At 39.4% G+C, this 15,270-nt stretch overlaps 3 protein-coding genes across 6 annotated transcripts in view; 2 read left to right on the plus strand and 1 right to left on the minus strand.

The window, feature by feature from the left end:
- Nucleotides 1-1,204: 1,204 nt before the first annotated feature.
- LOC141009723 (E3 ubiquitin/ISG15 ligase TRIM25-like) lies at nt 1,205-3,452 on the minus strand. The gene is made up of 6 exons (XM_073482414.1): nt 2,856-3,452; nt 2,553-2,648; nt 2,226-2,459; nt 2,118-2,140; nt 1,891-2,024; nt 1,205-1,803 (listed from the first exon to the last, which is right to left on the minus strand). The coding sequence occupies exons 1-6, from the start codon at nt 3,450-3,452 to the stop codon at nt 1,205-1,207; spliced, it is 1,683 nt and encodes a 560-aa protein (XP_073338515.1).
- Nucleotides 3,453-4,140: 688 nt separating this feature from the next.
- On the plus strand, nt 4,141-12,645 carry LOC141009525 (delta-1-pyrroline-5-carboxylate synthase-like). Of its 2 annotated transcripts, none has more exons than XM_073482174.1 (17): nt 4,141-4,295; nt 4,865-4,983; nt 5,112-5,260; nt 5,432-5,581; nt 5,738-5,842; nt 5,944-6,102; nt 6,499-6,589; nt 8,766-8,890; nt 8,993-9,137; nt 9,228-9,301; nt 9,785-9,884; nt 10,145-10,365; nt 10,500-10,637; nt 10,723-10,918; nt 11,109-11,230; nt 11,459-11,741; nt 11,861-12,645. In XM_073482174.1, the coding sequence occupies exons 2-17, from the start codon at nt 4,887-4,889 to the stop codon at nt 12,040-12,042; spliced, it is 2,337 nt and encodes a 778-aa protein (XP_073338275.1). In that variant the 5' UTR covers nt 4,141-4,295; nt 4,865-4,886; the 3' UTR covers nt 12,043-12,645. The 2 variants fall into 2 exon arrangements, with proteins under 2 accessions (XP_073338275.1, XP_073338276.1); XM_073482175.1 differs by having other exon boundaries at nt 4,206-4,295; nt 5,944-6,096.
- Nucleotides 12,646-13,190: 545 nt separating this feature from the next.
- The window catches only part of LOC141009450 (arginyl-tRNA--protein transferase 1), a 58,766-nt gene continuing 56,686 nt past the window's right edge, over nt 13,191-15,270 (plus strand). Inside the window, exon 1 of one of the 3 annotated variants that reach the window (XM_073482084.1) lies at nt 13,191-13,368. In XM_073482084.1, coding sequence (XP_073338185.1) covers nt 13,269-13,368 — 100 coding nt within the window. In that variant the 5' untranslated portion in view covers nt 13,191-13,268. The remainder of the gene's footprint in view (nt 13,369-15,270) is intronic. The other 2 variants (XM_073482083.1, XM_073482085.1) reach the window with 2 other exon arrangements.

Raw genomic sequence — 15,270 nt, forward strand, 5'->3', positions numbered from 1 at the left:
CTGGGCTGTTTTTTTTTTTGTATTAACCAAGCAAGTGGTCAACCAGTAAGAATATCATCTTAATTGTAGCTAGATGGGAGATGAATACAATAAGCACATTTATCATCATTTCTTTGAGATGAAGGGGCGAAATATATCAGTGATGCAGTGACCCTACATCCCTGATCAGGATAAGGAGAGTCACAGAGCTAGAATGTGCCAGAAAACCACAAATGGGCCTATAATGTAGATTTTATTTACATAAAAGGTACTAGGTATGAATATGCCTTTTAATAAACCAGTACACAAGCTAAATGCTCAAAATCAAATAGGGTTACATTTTCTCAGTTTGTCAACACTTTTTAAAAGCTGATTATGTCTCGCATGGTTCTGTTGATGAGCTGCAAAATGTGTTGCGGCTTTGAAGTCTGTGCTCAGTGACAGATGATTTGTGCCTGGTATGATACCAATCCTCCAGAAAAGGAGCAGACTGTACTCTATTTAGAAAGTATGAGGAAAACTACTACTGTATGAATAATAATCTAAAGTCTCTTGTGTCACTGTTTGTGCTAGTTGCCCTCAATGGGTATTTTGTTTGCTGACATGTGAGGATGAATGCATGCATGTCCTCCATGGTCTGGTGAGCGTGTGTGTGTGTGTGTACAGTTGTACAAAGAGCAGGCCAGTAGTTTACACACGGGTCATTTACTTCCTGAACTACATCAAGTCAAACATGAGAGCTGCTAAGCTGCTGGCCGAATAGATGCTTTACCACAGAACCAAAGTGCTGTATGAGGATGCACCCGATACCACTTGATGAAATATTTAATGTACATGACAACTGCAGACAATGGAAAGGCAATATAGAAGTCAATATGTGACCATAAGCTAGACTAAAACAGCTTTCTGTAAAACATCAGCATCATACGCTCACAATAATATAGTATCAGAACACTATAATGCAGTATTTAAGCCTTGGTCTCTCTCCCACTCTTGCTAGTAAAGAGAAAAGTATGTTCATTAGCAATCTTAGCTCTCGCTATAACTTCTCTTAGATACAGAGGTAGGTAAATTCCTTGATCTGTCATGATGTTCATAATCATTGTTTTAGTTTAACCTGTGTCAGATCCAGACAGGAAAACTGATGAAGCTCATGTAATTCTGACATCCACACATCTTTTACAGGATGCAACTTGAATAAATATGGAAAAATGTCATTGAATTTTCACTCTTTACCTGCATTTGTGTTTACCTGCCAGTCCCAGGGGTCTTTAATCCAAAACAAAGTGAGAGGCTGCCTGTTCAGCCCATTCACATCAATGCATGGGTTGAACATGGGGTAGAGAGGCTCTCTGCACTGCACACAGAAAGAGTGAAGCAGGGTCACAGAATCAGCATCATAGAATGATAGCTCCCCCTTCTGGAGATTGGCCAGTATGCCCAGCTTTCTGACTCTCTTCCCCACTGATAGCTGCTTCTCCTGGGTATCATGACATGCCATGTACTGTCCATCTCCATGATAGATGCACCAGGATGTGTTGTTCACACCCAGGCCGGAGGAGCTCTGACTTGGACCGTCTTTTTTATCTACCGGCCCAGTGGTCACACCTATCAGCCAGTAAGGTTTCTCCTGGACAATGACCTCCCAGTAGTGCTGTCCAGTTGTAAAGCTCTCCTGAGCCAGTACACTGTACTGGGAGTCATATGGCTGAGGGCTCGTGGCTTCACTGACAGGCTGTTGTCTCCAGTGCACTTGTTTCCTGTCCTGGGATATTTCCAGTTTCGGATGGGCTGTGTTGGAGTCCAGAGCAGGGGAACTTAGATCTGCAAATAAAAATCTATATTTAGTACACAACCACAGAGATAGTGGGGGGTGATTTTCGATTGCAAAATGTTGGATTCTTTACTAACAGGACCACAGTCGTGGAAAGTGTTGGGACAAAGCCACCGACAGGTCATCCACCATTCTCTCTACTGTTCTCAGCTTCTCAGGGTCACATAGATCTCTGTCTACTTCCTGGACCGGAGCTAAATCCAAAGGGTCACTATGATAAAACAAATTCAAAACCATTACAAGGGGAAAATGATACCAAAAGAAGAAAGTTATAGAAAAATAATTAGAGTGACGGAGTACTCACCAAAGATTCTGTGCTGTGATTTGCTGTTGAAAATAAACAGGTCATATTTTAGCTGCACTTGGGTGAGTGAGATAACACAGTCATAATACCGGGCAGCACTACCTTTACCTGTAGGAATCTCAGATCATTTGTCTCTTGGAGGAGTGATTTGCTGGCGGCTCTGAGGCTGTCTATCTCTTTGATCTGAGCCTCCATGACGCCCCTCTGGGCCTCCAGCCACTCTGTCACGTATGCCTCCTCTGCGTCGATGATCTGCATCATCAGACGCTCATCACCGTCCAGCACGACGCGGATCCTGCTGTACTTGTCTGAGACTCTCTCTCTGAAATCTGCAGCAGACTTCTAGGAAAGAGAACATTATTTCAATACATACAAATGAGGATTCTGTGATTATAAAAATAGATGATTAAAAAGGTGTATTTCACATGACTGTACCAGTGTTTGTGTATACAGTGACTCCAAGTCCTTGATGACATGTTCTGCTTCACCTCTCCTCTTCAGCAGTTGGTTCAAAGTGGTCTCTAACATGCTCTGAAGACAGAAATACAACAGGCCTATAGAAAGTAAATACCCTGACAGAGATATGAAGACATAATCATGACATTTACAAGAAAATAAATACCTTAAAGGTGCAATGTGTAAAGATTTGGCCGCCTGTTAAATTCATACTTAGAAGAACTAGAGGGCAAATCTAGGTGCTGTATCGTAGGCAACTACATTCAATAGTACAATATTCACCTTGAAGTCTGTGCAGGCTTCATGGAGTTGAGATGCTTTATGGTTCTTGTGTGTGCCAACCAGGACGCATAAGCAGCACACAGGGACCCTTTCCTCCATACAGAAGAGCTTGAGCTCATCACGGTGCTCCCTGCACTTCAGAGACAGCAGATCCCCTGTCACCTCCACAACTGTGTGCTCCCTCAGAGCAGACCTCTGTTGGTGCAGCAGGGCATGAGCCTGGCACAGTGAGGCATCACAGGTCAGACAGGTCTTTATGGCCACTGACGGTGTCTCTATGCAGTGGTCACAGTGGATAGTTGAAGATGATTTCGATGCCCTGCCTGGTGTTGTTGTCCGATGCTCTGCTGTTGATGGCATGTTAGTGGTGAAGTCCTTTACTTTGGTCTGAAGGATGGTGTTCACCTCCAGAGTGAGGTCAGATGGGAGGAAAATCTGACACTCTGGACAGAAGAGAGGAGCCTCATTAGAACCATCCGTTTCCCACACAGCCTTGATGCAGGTGAGACAGAAGTCATGCCCACAGGGCAGCGTCACAGGATCCGTGAAGAAGTCCTGGCAGACGGGACACTTTAAAGTTTCCTCAACAGTCCCCATAGCTCTGTTTGCACCTGTTATGGCAGCTCAGAGTGCTCTGCGCTCCTGCCTGGCCTTCCTGCTCATGAATGTTTCACAGGCCTCCCTTGGCATGCAACTCATGTGCCTCAGTGTCAGATTACTAAAGATGAGTTGACATCCTCCAGTAGCTGTTTCAAGCCATTGACTCTCAGGAGACCACACACAATGGCATGGCAAGTTTCCAACACACCGGATTCAGTGTATTAAATTACCAATTAAGGACCTTTGAAAATTGAATTAAAAAAATTAACTCATTTTGTTCCAATGCAATACTCAATGATAGTTAAAGTTACACATAAAATGACAATATGATTACATAAATAATTTCACAGATACATAATAACATATAACAACAATAATAATTGAAGAAATATGTGACATTGAATTCCAATAAAAATGTATTTCAATTAAAACAATATAAATCTTTTCCGGTAGGTTATTGTATAAAGGTATAATTGCTGAAATTCGTTTGTTTTCTTATCTTAAATAAAACCTGAAACTACATTTCAGACATGAAGAGCCAGTGTGATATCTCTCTCTTCCTTCCCTGTGCTGATACTTCCCATTACCACTGAAGCGTCCACCCAACAGAAGTACTATTTCTGCGTACGTAAAGAACGGTTCGCTGACGTCTTACTACGTGAGCGTAACCAGATATTCTACGTACACGTCGTTGGTGCATAGCTCAGCTAACAGCACTTCCCACCCAACGTGGGCTGTGGATGTGGCAGCAAAGCACCGCCAGACCGGCTGACTACGTGTCCCCAGCACTACACTCATAAGTGGAGTTGGGCTTGCTTCTCGAGACTCTCACATTGTCAGGTAATGAGTCATTTTCTACAAAGTTTCTTGTCTCCATTTCGTCAGAAATAGCCGCTAAACTCGGCAGAGAGGCTGCTCGCAGTAGCTAATGCTAGCTAACGCCAGCTAGCTGCAGGTACGCGTTGACATCAGTAGCTAACACTGGACACATTGCTGCCATCTGTTAGCATTGTTATTTAACTTTAAACCTCAGTGGCTTCACATATGTAAGAGTTTAATTGTGTGAACAGCACCTAAAACCTGGATTTTTCCCCGTAGAAGATGCTTCTACGCTGATGTTAACTAATCCAAACAGTATCATCTTTACTGGGTCAGTGTGTCAAGTTCAAGTAAAAGCCCAACAACAACAGTTATGATAACTTCATGGCACATGATGCAAAGCTTTCCAGTGTGACTGAAACAAGTGATTCATAATGGTTTTGTTATGATACTTTATCTTCTTTACATTTTAAACCTTGCTGTAGGTAACCCACCTTGCAGGCTGTCTGTCATATCCAAAAGCTGCTTATCTCAGATGAGGTTATTGCACTGTCATAGTAACCTGACACTGATTTGTGTGTTCATCACAGCTTTCCTCACAGTTTCGGTGCCATGTTTGCCAGGCTGGCCTTGTGCTCTCGCCTGCCATCCAGAATCCGGCAGTCATATGTCTGTCCGGTATCGATCAGAGCGTTTTCCCAGGCTAAGTGTAAGTAACCAGCCAGCTTCTTTGTCCCACATGAGGGGGACAGTATAGGCATCATGTCTCAGATCTAAATGCTCTTTGGTGCATGCAGGTGTGTAATAAAATGTGTCTTGTTTTGTTATTGTCTGCAGTCTCGCTCCCACGCCCCCATGGAAAGTCTTTCGCCCACCGGAGTGAGTTAAAGCAGGCCAAACGCATTGTAGTGAAGTTAGGGAGTGCTGTGGTGACACGAGATGAGTGTGGCCTGGCACTGGGACGTCTGGCCTCAATAGTAGAACAGGTAACACCATATTAATGCAGACAACAGAAGAACTCCATCTATGATGGTTGTGTAAGTCTTAAGCATGATATAATGTGGGATCAAGGAAGACTTAAAAACAAATGGGCCTGAGGAGTGGTCCTGCCTTGGAAAGATGAACTTGAATGTTTAAGGCTTTGTGTGTCCTGTCAGGTGGCCATGCTGCAGAATCAAGGCAGGGAGATGATGATTGTCACCAGTGGTGCTGTGGCGTTTGGGAAGCAGAGACTGAGACATGAGATCCTGCTGTCTCAGAGCGTCAGACAAGCCCTGCATTCTGGACAGAACCAACTCAAAGAAATGGTGAATAAATGGTGTTTTGAATTGAATTGAATTGAATAATAATCTTCATCACTGGGGATTTTTGTTCAGTCTCTGAGAAATGCTTAGATTGGATAAATATTTGTTGAATGTTGTTCATAGTCTTGTTAACTTTCATGTAATCTCTCTGTTTTTCAGTCGGTTCCAGTTTTGGAGGCCAGGGCGTGTGCAGCTGCTGGACAGAGCGGTCTGATGGCATTATATGAAGCTATGTTCACACAGTACAGCACCTGCACTGCACAAGTATAAGCTCGACTTTTTTCCTTCGGGAACAAAACACTGTCAGCAATGTCCAACAATGCAGAAATGTCACTTCAGTCTCTTCCTTTTTTCCATTTCTGCAGATTCTGGTCACCAACCTGGATTTTCATGATGAGCAGAAGCGTCGCAACCTGAACAGCACGCTCCATGAGCTGCTGCGGATGAACATAGTTCCTATCATCAACACCAACGATGCTGTTGTTCCACCCCCTGTTCCCAACAGTGACCTGCAGGGGGTAAATGTGGGTACTGTGTGAAGGGCATGCTGGGAATGCTAAATGTTGTCCAGAATTGTGTTGGTGGATTGCTTGTAAAGACGTATGTTTAATTTCACTTACACTACATTTCCATCCTCACTAACTTTTTGGGCATATGGTTTTAATTTTAATGGGTGCTTTGAATGTTATCAACTAAGTTAAAGTATTGCTGTCTTATTTTCTGTTATTTATCTGCACCGACCTGCTTGAGTTATCCTACTTTTGGAAAGTGGTGAACATATGTTGTTTGTTCTGCAGCTGAGTGGCACTGGGAGGCTTTTTTGTTGCATGGTAGCGGCTGATGTTGCTGTTATTCCACAGTATAATGTTAGATATAGTGCTTTTCCATCTGGCTTAATGAAATTTCTGTTTGTATTTCAGGTAATCAGCATCAAAGATAATGACAGCTTGGCTGCAAGGCTGGCTGTTGAAATGAAAGCGGACCTCCTTATTGCCCTGTCCGATGTTGAAGGTACAGAAGTAACCATCAATTGATCATTTATTATGAGTTACTCTGCATTCTCACATTAACATTAGTTATCTTAATGTATTGTTGCCAAAAGGCTGCAATTAAGCATTATTTTCTGATTGTCAATTTATCATAAATTTACATGTCATAATTAATAAGATACCCATTATAATCCAAAGATATATATATATATATATATATATATATATATATATATATATATATATATATATATATATATATGTATGTATATGTATGTATATATATATATATATGTATGTATATGTATGTATATATATATATATATATATATATATATATATGTATGTATATATATATATATATATATATATATATATATGTATGTATATATATATATGTATGTATATATATATATGTATGTATATATATATATATATATGTATGTATATATATATATATGTATGTATATATATATATATGTATGTATATATATATATATGTATGTATATATATATATATGTATGTATATATATATATATGTATGTATATATATATATATGTATGTATATATATATATATATATATGTATATGTATATATATATGTATATATATATATATATATATATATATATATATATATATATATGTATATATATATATGTATATGTATATATATATGTATATATATATATGTATATATATATGTATATATATATATGTATATATATATATGTATATATATATATGTATATATATATATATGTATATATATATATATATATATGTATATATATATATGTATATATATGTATATATATATATATATATATATATATGTATATATATATGTATATATATATGTATATATATATATGTATATATATATATATATGTATATATATATATGTATATGTATGTATATATATATGTGTATATGTATGTATATATATATATATGTATATATATATATATGTATATGTATATATATATATATGTATATGTATATATATATATATGTATATGTATATATATATATATATATATATGTATATATGTATATATATGTATGTATATATACACATATATATATATATATATATATATATATATATATATATATATATATATATATATATGTTTAGATTGCTTAATTTGGCTTATCAACCATAAAAAATGCGAAGATATGAAGTAGATAAAAAATCTGCATATTTATGAATACCAAGAAGCTGTCACAAAGAATTGTTTGGTAATAGTGCAAACTGTAAATAACTAATAGGCCACTCTTCTGATTTCATACATGAAGTTCAGCCTACTCCTCATCAGGACCATATTGCGATCTCGATAATATTTTGATTAATTGTGCAGCCCTACTCTTTCTGAGGAGCACCTAATCTGTGATATCATTGTAAAATGTCTGCTGTGGGACCTTGCCACAGTTTAAATAATGATGATACCATTAAAGTTTTATTGGCTTGCCCTTAGAAGTTAAAATTGTTGACAGAGAGCTTGTGTTACAAAACTGGAAGTGTGGGGTTTCAAAAAAGTTGGTGTGTGGAAGGTAATGAAATGTGGCATCTGGTGTTTTTTGTAGCTTTTTCCACACTAGAGACTAAAAGTCAGTGTGTCGTAACATAATTTACTCGGATTTTGACAATTCTTCCTTGTTATCTGTCTCCCAACTCTGTGGAAGTGTAATGCCAAATCACTGGAGTACTTTAAATAGTTAATCAGGAAACAAAATAATCGTTACTAAATCATCTTTCAGCAATAATATCCTGTCACTGCATTGTTTTTATTCATGAATGTCTTGCTTTATGAGTCGTATGCTACAACCTCATTTCCAAAAAATTGGGACACTGTGGGTCTTCTCACTTTGTGTGTTGCATGCATCAAATTCATAATGAGTGTGTATTTGAAAAACCAATGAAGTGTATCAGTTTGAAAATTAAATGTTTTGTTTTTGAGCTGTATTTAGTTGAATATAGATCAAAAAAGTAGATGGAATTCATTGCATTTTGTTTTTATTTCTGTTTTACACAGTGTCCCAACTGTTTTGGAGTTGGGGCTGATGTAGAAACTTTCTGTAATCTGTCTGGCCTGTTGGTCTGTTTATTCTTGATCAAAAGAGACCAGTATTGATGTGACTGCTTTGGATCTGTGAAGGATTAAAAAGGAACGAAAAAATCTATCTCACAGGCTTGTACGACAGTCCCCCAGGAACAGATGATGCCAAGCTCATTGATATATTCTATCCTGGGGACCAGCAGTCAATCACGTACGGCACTAAGTCCAGAGTTGGCCTCGGCGGCATGGAAGCCAAGGTCAGCATGAAGGATAATGTTTTTATCTCAGAGCGTAAACAGCACTGAGTTGGTCCAGTGATTAAAAAGTTGCATCATACTCTGTCATGTCGTCTTCATCAGGTGAAAGCAGCCCTTTGGGCACTCCAGGGTGGGACGTCCGTTGTCATTGCTAATGGCACAAATCCTAAAGTCACAGGCCATGTCATCACAGACATTGTGGAGGGGAAGAAAGTTGGCACCTTCTTCTCTGAAGTGAAACCTGCAGGTACTGGGTGCAAGCATCTGGAAAGAATAGTTTACCCATGTGTTGTGTTTGTGATTTCATGTTTGATGTGTATATTATTGACACCACCAGGTCCAACTGTGGAGCAGCAGACAGAGATGGCTCGGCATGCAGGCAGGACTCTGGCCTCTCTGGACCCTGAACAGGTGAGTTTCTGGCTCCCCAGTGTGGTCTGACTAATTGAAGTGAGGCTTTAAAATGCTATATATGTATGTCTCATGGAATAAAAAGTGTTTTTAAGGCTTGATTGGAGTTGAGTCATACTGTATATCTCATCATCACTGACACAGTGGAGTGATATTTATTACATATTATTTAGCACTGATTTCATCCAACAAGTAACAGAAGTCCTCTACATACAGTTTGTTGAACTTAATTCTTTATGATTCTTTAAATAATTTCAGTGACAAGATTACAGTAGGGGGAAAGCATCTGTTGTGTAGCATTCGACAAATGTAAAAAAATTAAAAACATGAAGCAGCCTAACCTAAAAGAACAGTGGAAATCATTTTCACAACAGGATGCAAACAGTCTCTAAACTCATTAAGTTTTACATTGCACTGGTATCAAATGTAATTACTCTTGATTCTGGTGTTTGTTGATCATATCACGTGTGTTTGTTTTTCCAGAGAGAGGAGATCATCTGCTGTCTTGCTGAGCTGCTTACAGAGAAAAAAGATGAGATTCTCAGCGCCAACAGGAGAGACATGGAGTTAGCAACAGCATCAGGTACAGAGGCACAGATAGGACGCACTGATCACCTTAATCCACAGCTGCATGCAATCGACTGACTTAAATGCCATCCTCTGCCAGTGGTTATCAGTCATCTGTAGCACCTTTCTGAGGGCATATGAGGGTTAAGATTATCTTTTTGTAATCTTATTTAGCATGTTGACAGGGCAACGTATATCAAAGGGGAAGATATTCTCTACATGGATCTATAGAGGACTGAACTGTCAGTGTTATTGATTCATTAATATTCTTCATAGGTCGTTTGTCCCAACCTCTCATCAACCGCCTGAGTCTATCAACTGCTAAGCTGAACAGTCTTGCCATTGGCCTCCGTCAGCTTGCTGTGTCCTCCAGGGATAGCGTGGGTCGGGTGCTGAGGAAGACCAGGGTGGCCAACAACCTGGAGCTGGAACAGATCACTGTCCCCATCGGCGTCCTGCTGGTCATCTTTGAGTCACGTCCTGATTGTCTCCCACAGGTCAGTCAACCTCAGCCCTCAGCTATGGACCTGACCACTGTCAGCCGCTAGTCTGGTTTTATTTATTTATTTTTTTAACATCTTTGTCATTGAAAGTTAAAGTCACATTTTAATTTATTGATATTGTGTTCCAGGTGTCGGCTCTGGCTATTGCTAGTGGAAATGCTTTGCTACTGAAGGGGGGTAAAGAAGCTTTCTACACCAATAAAATCCTACATCAACTCACTCAGGAAGCACTCTCCATTCATGGAGTGTCTGATGCCATTCAACTGGTAAAAACTGAAAGCATTACGTTATCCAACCACAGTGTGAGTTTTTACATAATGATATGCTTAAATTTGCCATTATCTTGTTTAGGTGAGCACACGTGAAGAAGTTGAGGATCTGTGCAGACTAGACAAAATGATTGACCTGATCATTCCAAGGGGATCGTCCCAGCTTGTCCGGGACATCCAGAGAGCAGCTAAGGGTATTCCTGTACTGGGTCACAGCGAGGGTGTCTGCCATGTCTACATAGACAGCGATGCCAGCATAGATAAAGCTATTAGTGTTGGTATGTGGTTCCTGTGTGTAGCTCTATTGGTGTTGTTTCCATTTCTGCTATGGTTTGGTCAAAAAAAATTGTTTTCATATTTTATATAAGTGCAATTTATATTATTTTACATGTTGTCCAAGAGTTGTAATTATTAACTTGTTTGGGTAACCCAGAACTGCTGAATGGACTAACTTATGTTTCATTTTAGCCAGAGACTCCAAATGTGACTACCCTGCAGCCTGCAATGCCATGGAGACCCTCCTCATTCACAGAGATTTGCTGAGAACTCCTATATTTGACCAGCTCATCGATATGCTGAGAACAGAACATGTAAGAAACATCCACACAACATGCCATGACTTTGGGCACAAGTATTACAGGCAGCATCACAGTATATGAATGAGAGGTTTTTACATTTGATAAAGGTTTGAACCTCAGAAACCAAATTTATGGAGAGTTTAGAGACTTAAGTCAAGTCAAGAAAGAACAATTGTTTCTTGAATTTAAATTTGTTTGTTTTATTATTTTGTTTGAAATCATTGTGCTGTTTTCTCTCAGGTAAAGATCCACGCAGGCCCCCGATTTGCATCGTATTTGACTTTCAGCCCATCCGAGGTGAAGTCTCTGAGGACAGAGTATGGGGACCTGGAGTGCTGCATTGAGGTGGTAGACAGCATGCAGGAAGCTGTGGACCACATCCACAAATACGGCAGCTCCCACACTGATGTCATTGTTACTGAAAATGAAGAGACCGCTGAACAGTTCCTTCAGCAGGTGGACAGCGCTTGTGTATTCTGGAACTCCAGCTCTCGCTTTGCTGATGGCTACCGCTTTGGTTTAGGTATGTAAAGTATTAGACGTTGTTTTATTTAATGCCATCTGTGAAAATATACTATACGTCCTCTTGTGAATTGATCTAACTAACCACTGTCTTGATTTTTTTTTTTACTTTTTCTCCAGGAGCTGAGGTTGGTATCAGTACAGCACGGATACATGCCAGAGGTCCAGTGGGTTTGGAGGGACTTCTGACCACCAAATGGGTCTTGCGTGGGGAAGGGCACACTGTGGCTGACTTCTCAGAGCAAGGCAGTATGAAATACCTTCATGAAAACATCCCTGTCCCCCAGGGCAGCTTTAGTTAGGTGTCCAACCAAAGATCCATCAACAGGAGTCAAGATAACTGATGTCCACAGAGTTTATTCAAGGTTTGTGTCTGCCAGTCAGTCTCCAACTTTTTAGCTGCTGCTTCATCAAAATAAAGTAAATCCACTATGTTGGTGATGGAAACTTGCCTGCAGAACAGTGGCTACTTTTACCAGACAACCAAGTTCCTTCTGATTTCTGAACCTGTGCATTAAATGTGTGAATCAGTTTTTTAGATAAATGATAATCTCCTGAGAATTGAATTGTTGTCACATGACTGCTAAGCGGGATGAGAGAAATGTATTATGGTGAAAGGAAAAATAAACAATTTCAACTATGTATATGTGACAGTGTGGCAGGTACAAACAAAGTATTCTAAGACAAAGCACCTCTTCTCTGTAAGGTCATTTTTATGGCGGCAGACAAAAAGAAATCAATTGACCCAGCTGTGATTTTCTAACTTATTTTTCTACATCCAAACTCTCACTCTGTCTTTTTGTAATTTACTGTAAGTGTTGTTTGTGCAGGATCTTGGTTCAAATTTATTTTGCTGTTCCTCTCTTTGCACAGATGATTTAATAAATATGCTGTACAGTTCTTTACTCACGATTTTGTGTTTTATCACAAACTTCATCCTTACAAATCTGCATCATAATGTCCCTGTTTATAAATTCATTGAGCGTGAAGGCTAATTTTAGTTATGACACTTATCTGCAAGGGGAACTTAAAATTGCTCAATGATTGAAGAAAAGTAAACACTACAGTGGTTTATTTTGTCCTTGAAGATAAATTCTAATTACACGAGCATGGCTACGGCACACAAAGCTTTCTGGCTGTAAGCTATACTGGGTGTTACACACTTTCAAAGGTCCCTTTTTCTTATTTTATTGATTAAAAAAGAACCAAATACAAAGAATTCAGGTAAAACAATGGCATCACACACAGATGCAAGTGAAATAAATACACATACAAACAAAAATAACATGAAATAAAACCACAGGAGAACATTGATACGCAAATATAAACATAATCAGGCAGGTTTCAGGAAAAAAAGTTTCACAGTTATTCAAAAGTTTATCACACTTTTTTTATGAACTTTCAAAATTCCCACATCTCCTTGATGCAGCACTGGTGACGTGTTGGGTGTGGGCGGGGCTTGAGAGCGCTGCCCGGACACCGGGCGAACCTGCGGCAACCTCAGCTGTCATCTGTTCCGACATTAAAGATGGCAGGAAACAAGTCTTACACTATAGTAGAATATTTCGGCGGGGATGACGGCTACCGCTGTGGCTACTGTAAAAATGAAAAGGGAAACTTTTCTCATGGTAAGTGTCTAACGAAGTAGCGAAGAAACACAGCTAGCTAGTCAGTAACGTGAGCTGGCTTATGCTAACGACCTAGCTAGTTCCGTCTACTTGCTGGAATAGCCACTGGTTGTGAAGAGGGCTAGCTAACGTTAGCAGTGTAAAATCCTAGTGTCAATAGATAGGAGTAACTTATCCTTGCTGTTTTTTACTTGCACTGCAATGCCAGTACATTTTATTGAGTGTACACATTAGTTACCGTTCACCTAAAGCTAATACTTGGATAGTGTCAGGCTGTTAACTCAGCTTTAGCCATTAGCGTCTTCTAGCCCAACTCTTGGAACAATACAAGACTGTCGTAGAATAAAGTCAGTTAAGCAGGATTGGACTGGTGTTGTTGACTTACTATTCAGTTGGGCTATCATGGTTTATTTAAGATTAACTCTGTTAGCAGCTTAGCATTGTATTTGTCAACATCTCTATTAGCATCAAGCTAGCCAGCGATCAGACCGTGAACCAGGGCTGTTGCCTTCAAGCAAAAGTACAGCTGTCTTTTCTTACTTGATCAGTCAGAGCTGGGACACCGGAATTAAGAGTCCAAAGGGCTTTGCGTATCAGGTAGAAAGAGATGTGGAAATGCAGGAAATACTCAAGTATGATTACATTTATTGGTGCGAAGAGCTCAGATCTGATGGTCAGTGAGAGCACAGAGAACTTGTTTTATTTGACTTAACGTTACACAGATCAAAACTATGTCGGTCGTGGTAGTATGATCATGGTGTAATTGTAGGTTTAAGTTTTTTTTCTGGTGTAACATAGGTGAACAACATAAGATGAGTGATCCAGCGCAACAGTATAAACAGAAGACAAAATAAGAGACAGATTTCACAACATGCTGAAACAGAAGACAGTGGGTCTGCTATATGTGCTGCATGTAATCTCTACAAACTGTAGCTTTGTTAGTGTAGCAGCATCATCAGAGATAAAAACATAGTGGTACAACAAATGGCTCATTCATTTCACAAAAAATGTGATTTCTATTATGCCAGTTTGTGTTAAGATTTACAATTGTGCAGTTTTCATTTTCACTGTTTCGTGCCACCGATTTTCACCTAGAACATCCCTTAGAAAGCCATTTTTCATATGAAACGGAGACCACAAAATGATTTGTTTACTATGTTCGACTCTTTCGAGTTCGCCTTTCCACCCTCTGCCTGCTTTATAACTGTATACTTAATGAAAAGTAAGGGAAGCATGGTATATTAAGTTAGTGTTGCGCTAGACTGCATTAGCCAACACAAATTCTGCAGTGCCAAGAAAATTCCTTTCATGAATCTGTTCACAGAAAGGGTGACACAGACCACACAGTCACGTGAGGGTTTATAAACGTACCCTTGAAAGTGGAAGTAGCAGCTCTTAAAGGGCACTAAAAGATGCTGTATTGCACGCAAGAAAGGATTTTCTGTGTAGGACTGAAGGGTGTCATTCAAGGAGTTGAGCTGGGGTGAGACAGGTTGACTATAATAAGGGTTCAGGCAGTTCCTTCTGCAGCCAATTAGTGATTGGGCTCAGTGCCCGCAGACAAGACAAGAGCTGTTGCCTAAAGTAAGATAAGAATGGTAATCTTGATGTGTTACGTATGTCGTGTGGACATTGCAGGTTCTGGGGAGGAAGGAAGACTTCTTGTGTAATTCTCGTAAGTGATCACAGTAAGAGTTTTAAAAGGTCATAGGTTCAGTGTGTGGGCACAGGTTCAATAAGGTGTGCCAGACTAACAGTTATAGAAGTGAACACATTATGTCAGGCGACCAAGGTCAAGTCGATTATTTTTAGTCTGCTGCATATAAAAAGAAAAGAAAACACTTTCCTGATTTTCAAGTTTTTCTCCCTCTATAATTTTTCATGTTGTGTTCTTACTGGAGT

The sequence above is a fragment of the Pagrus major genome, chromosome 15, assembly GCF_040436345.1.
Source record: "Pagrus major chromosome 15, Pma_NU_1.0".
NCBI lineage: Eukaryota > Metazoa > Chordata > Actinopteri > Spariformes > Sparidae > Pagrus > Pagrus major.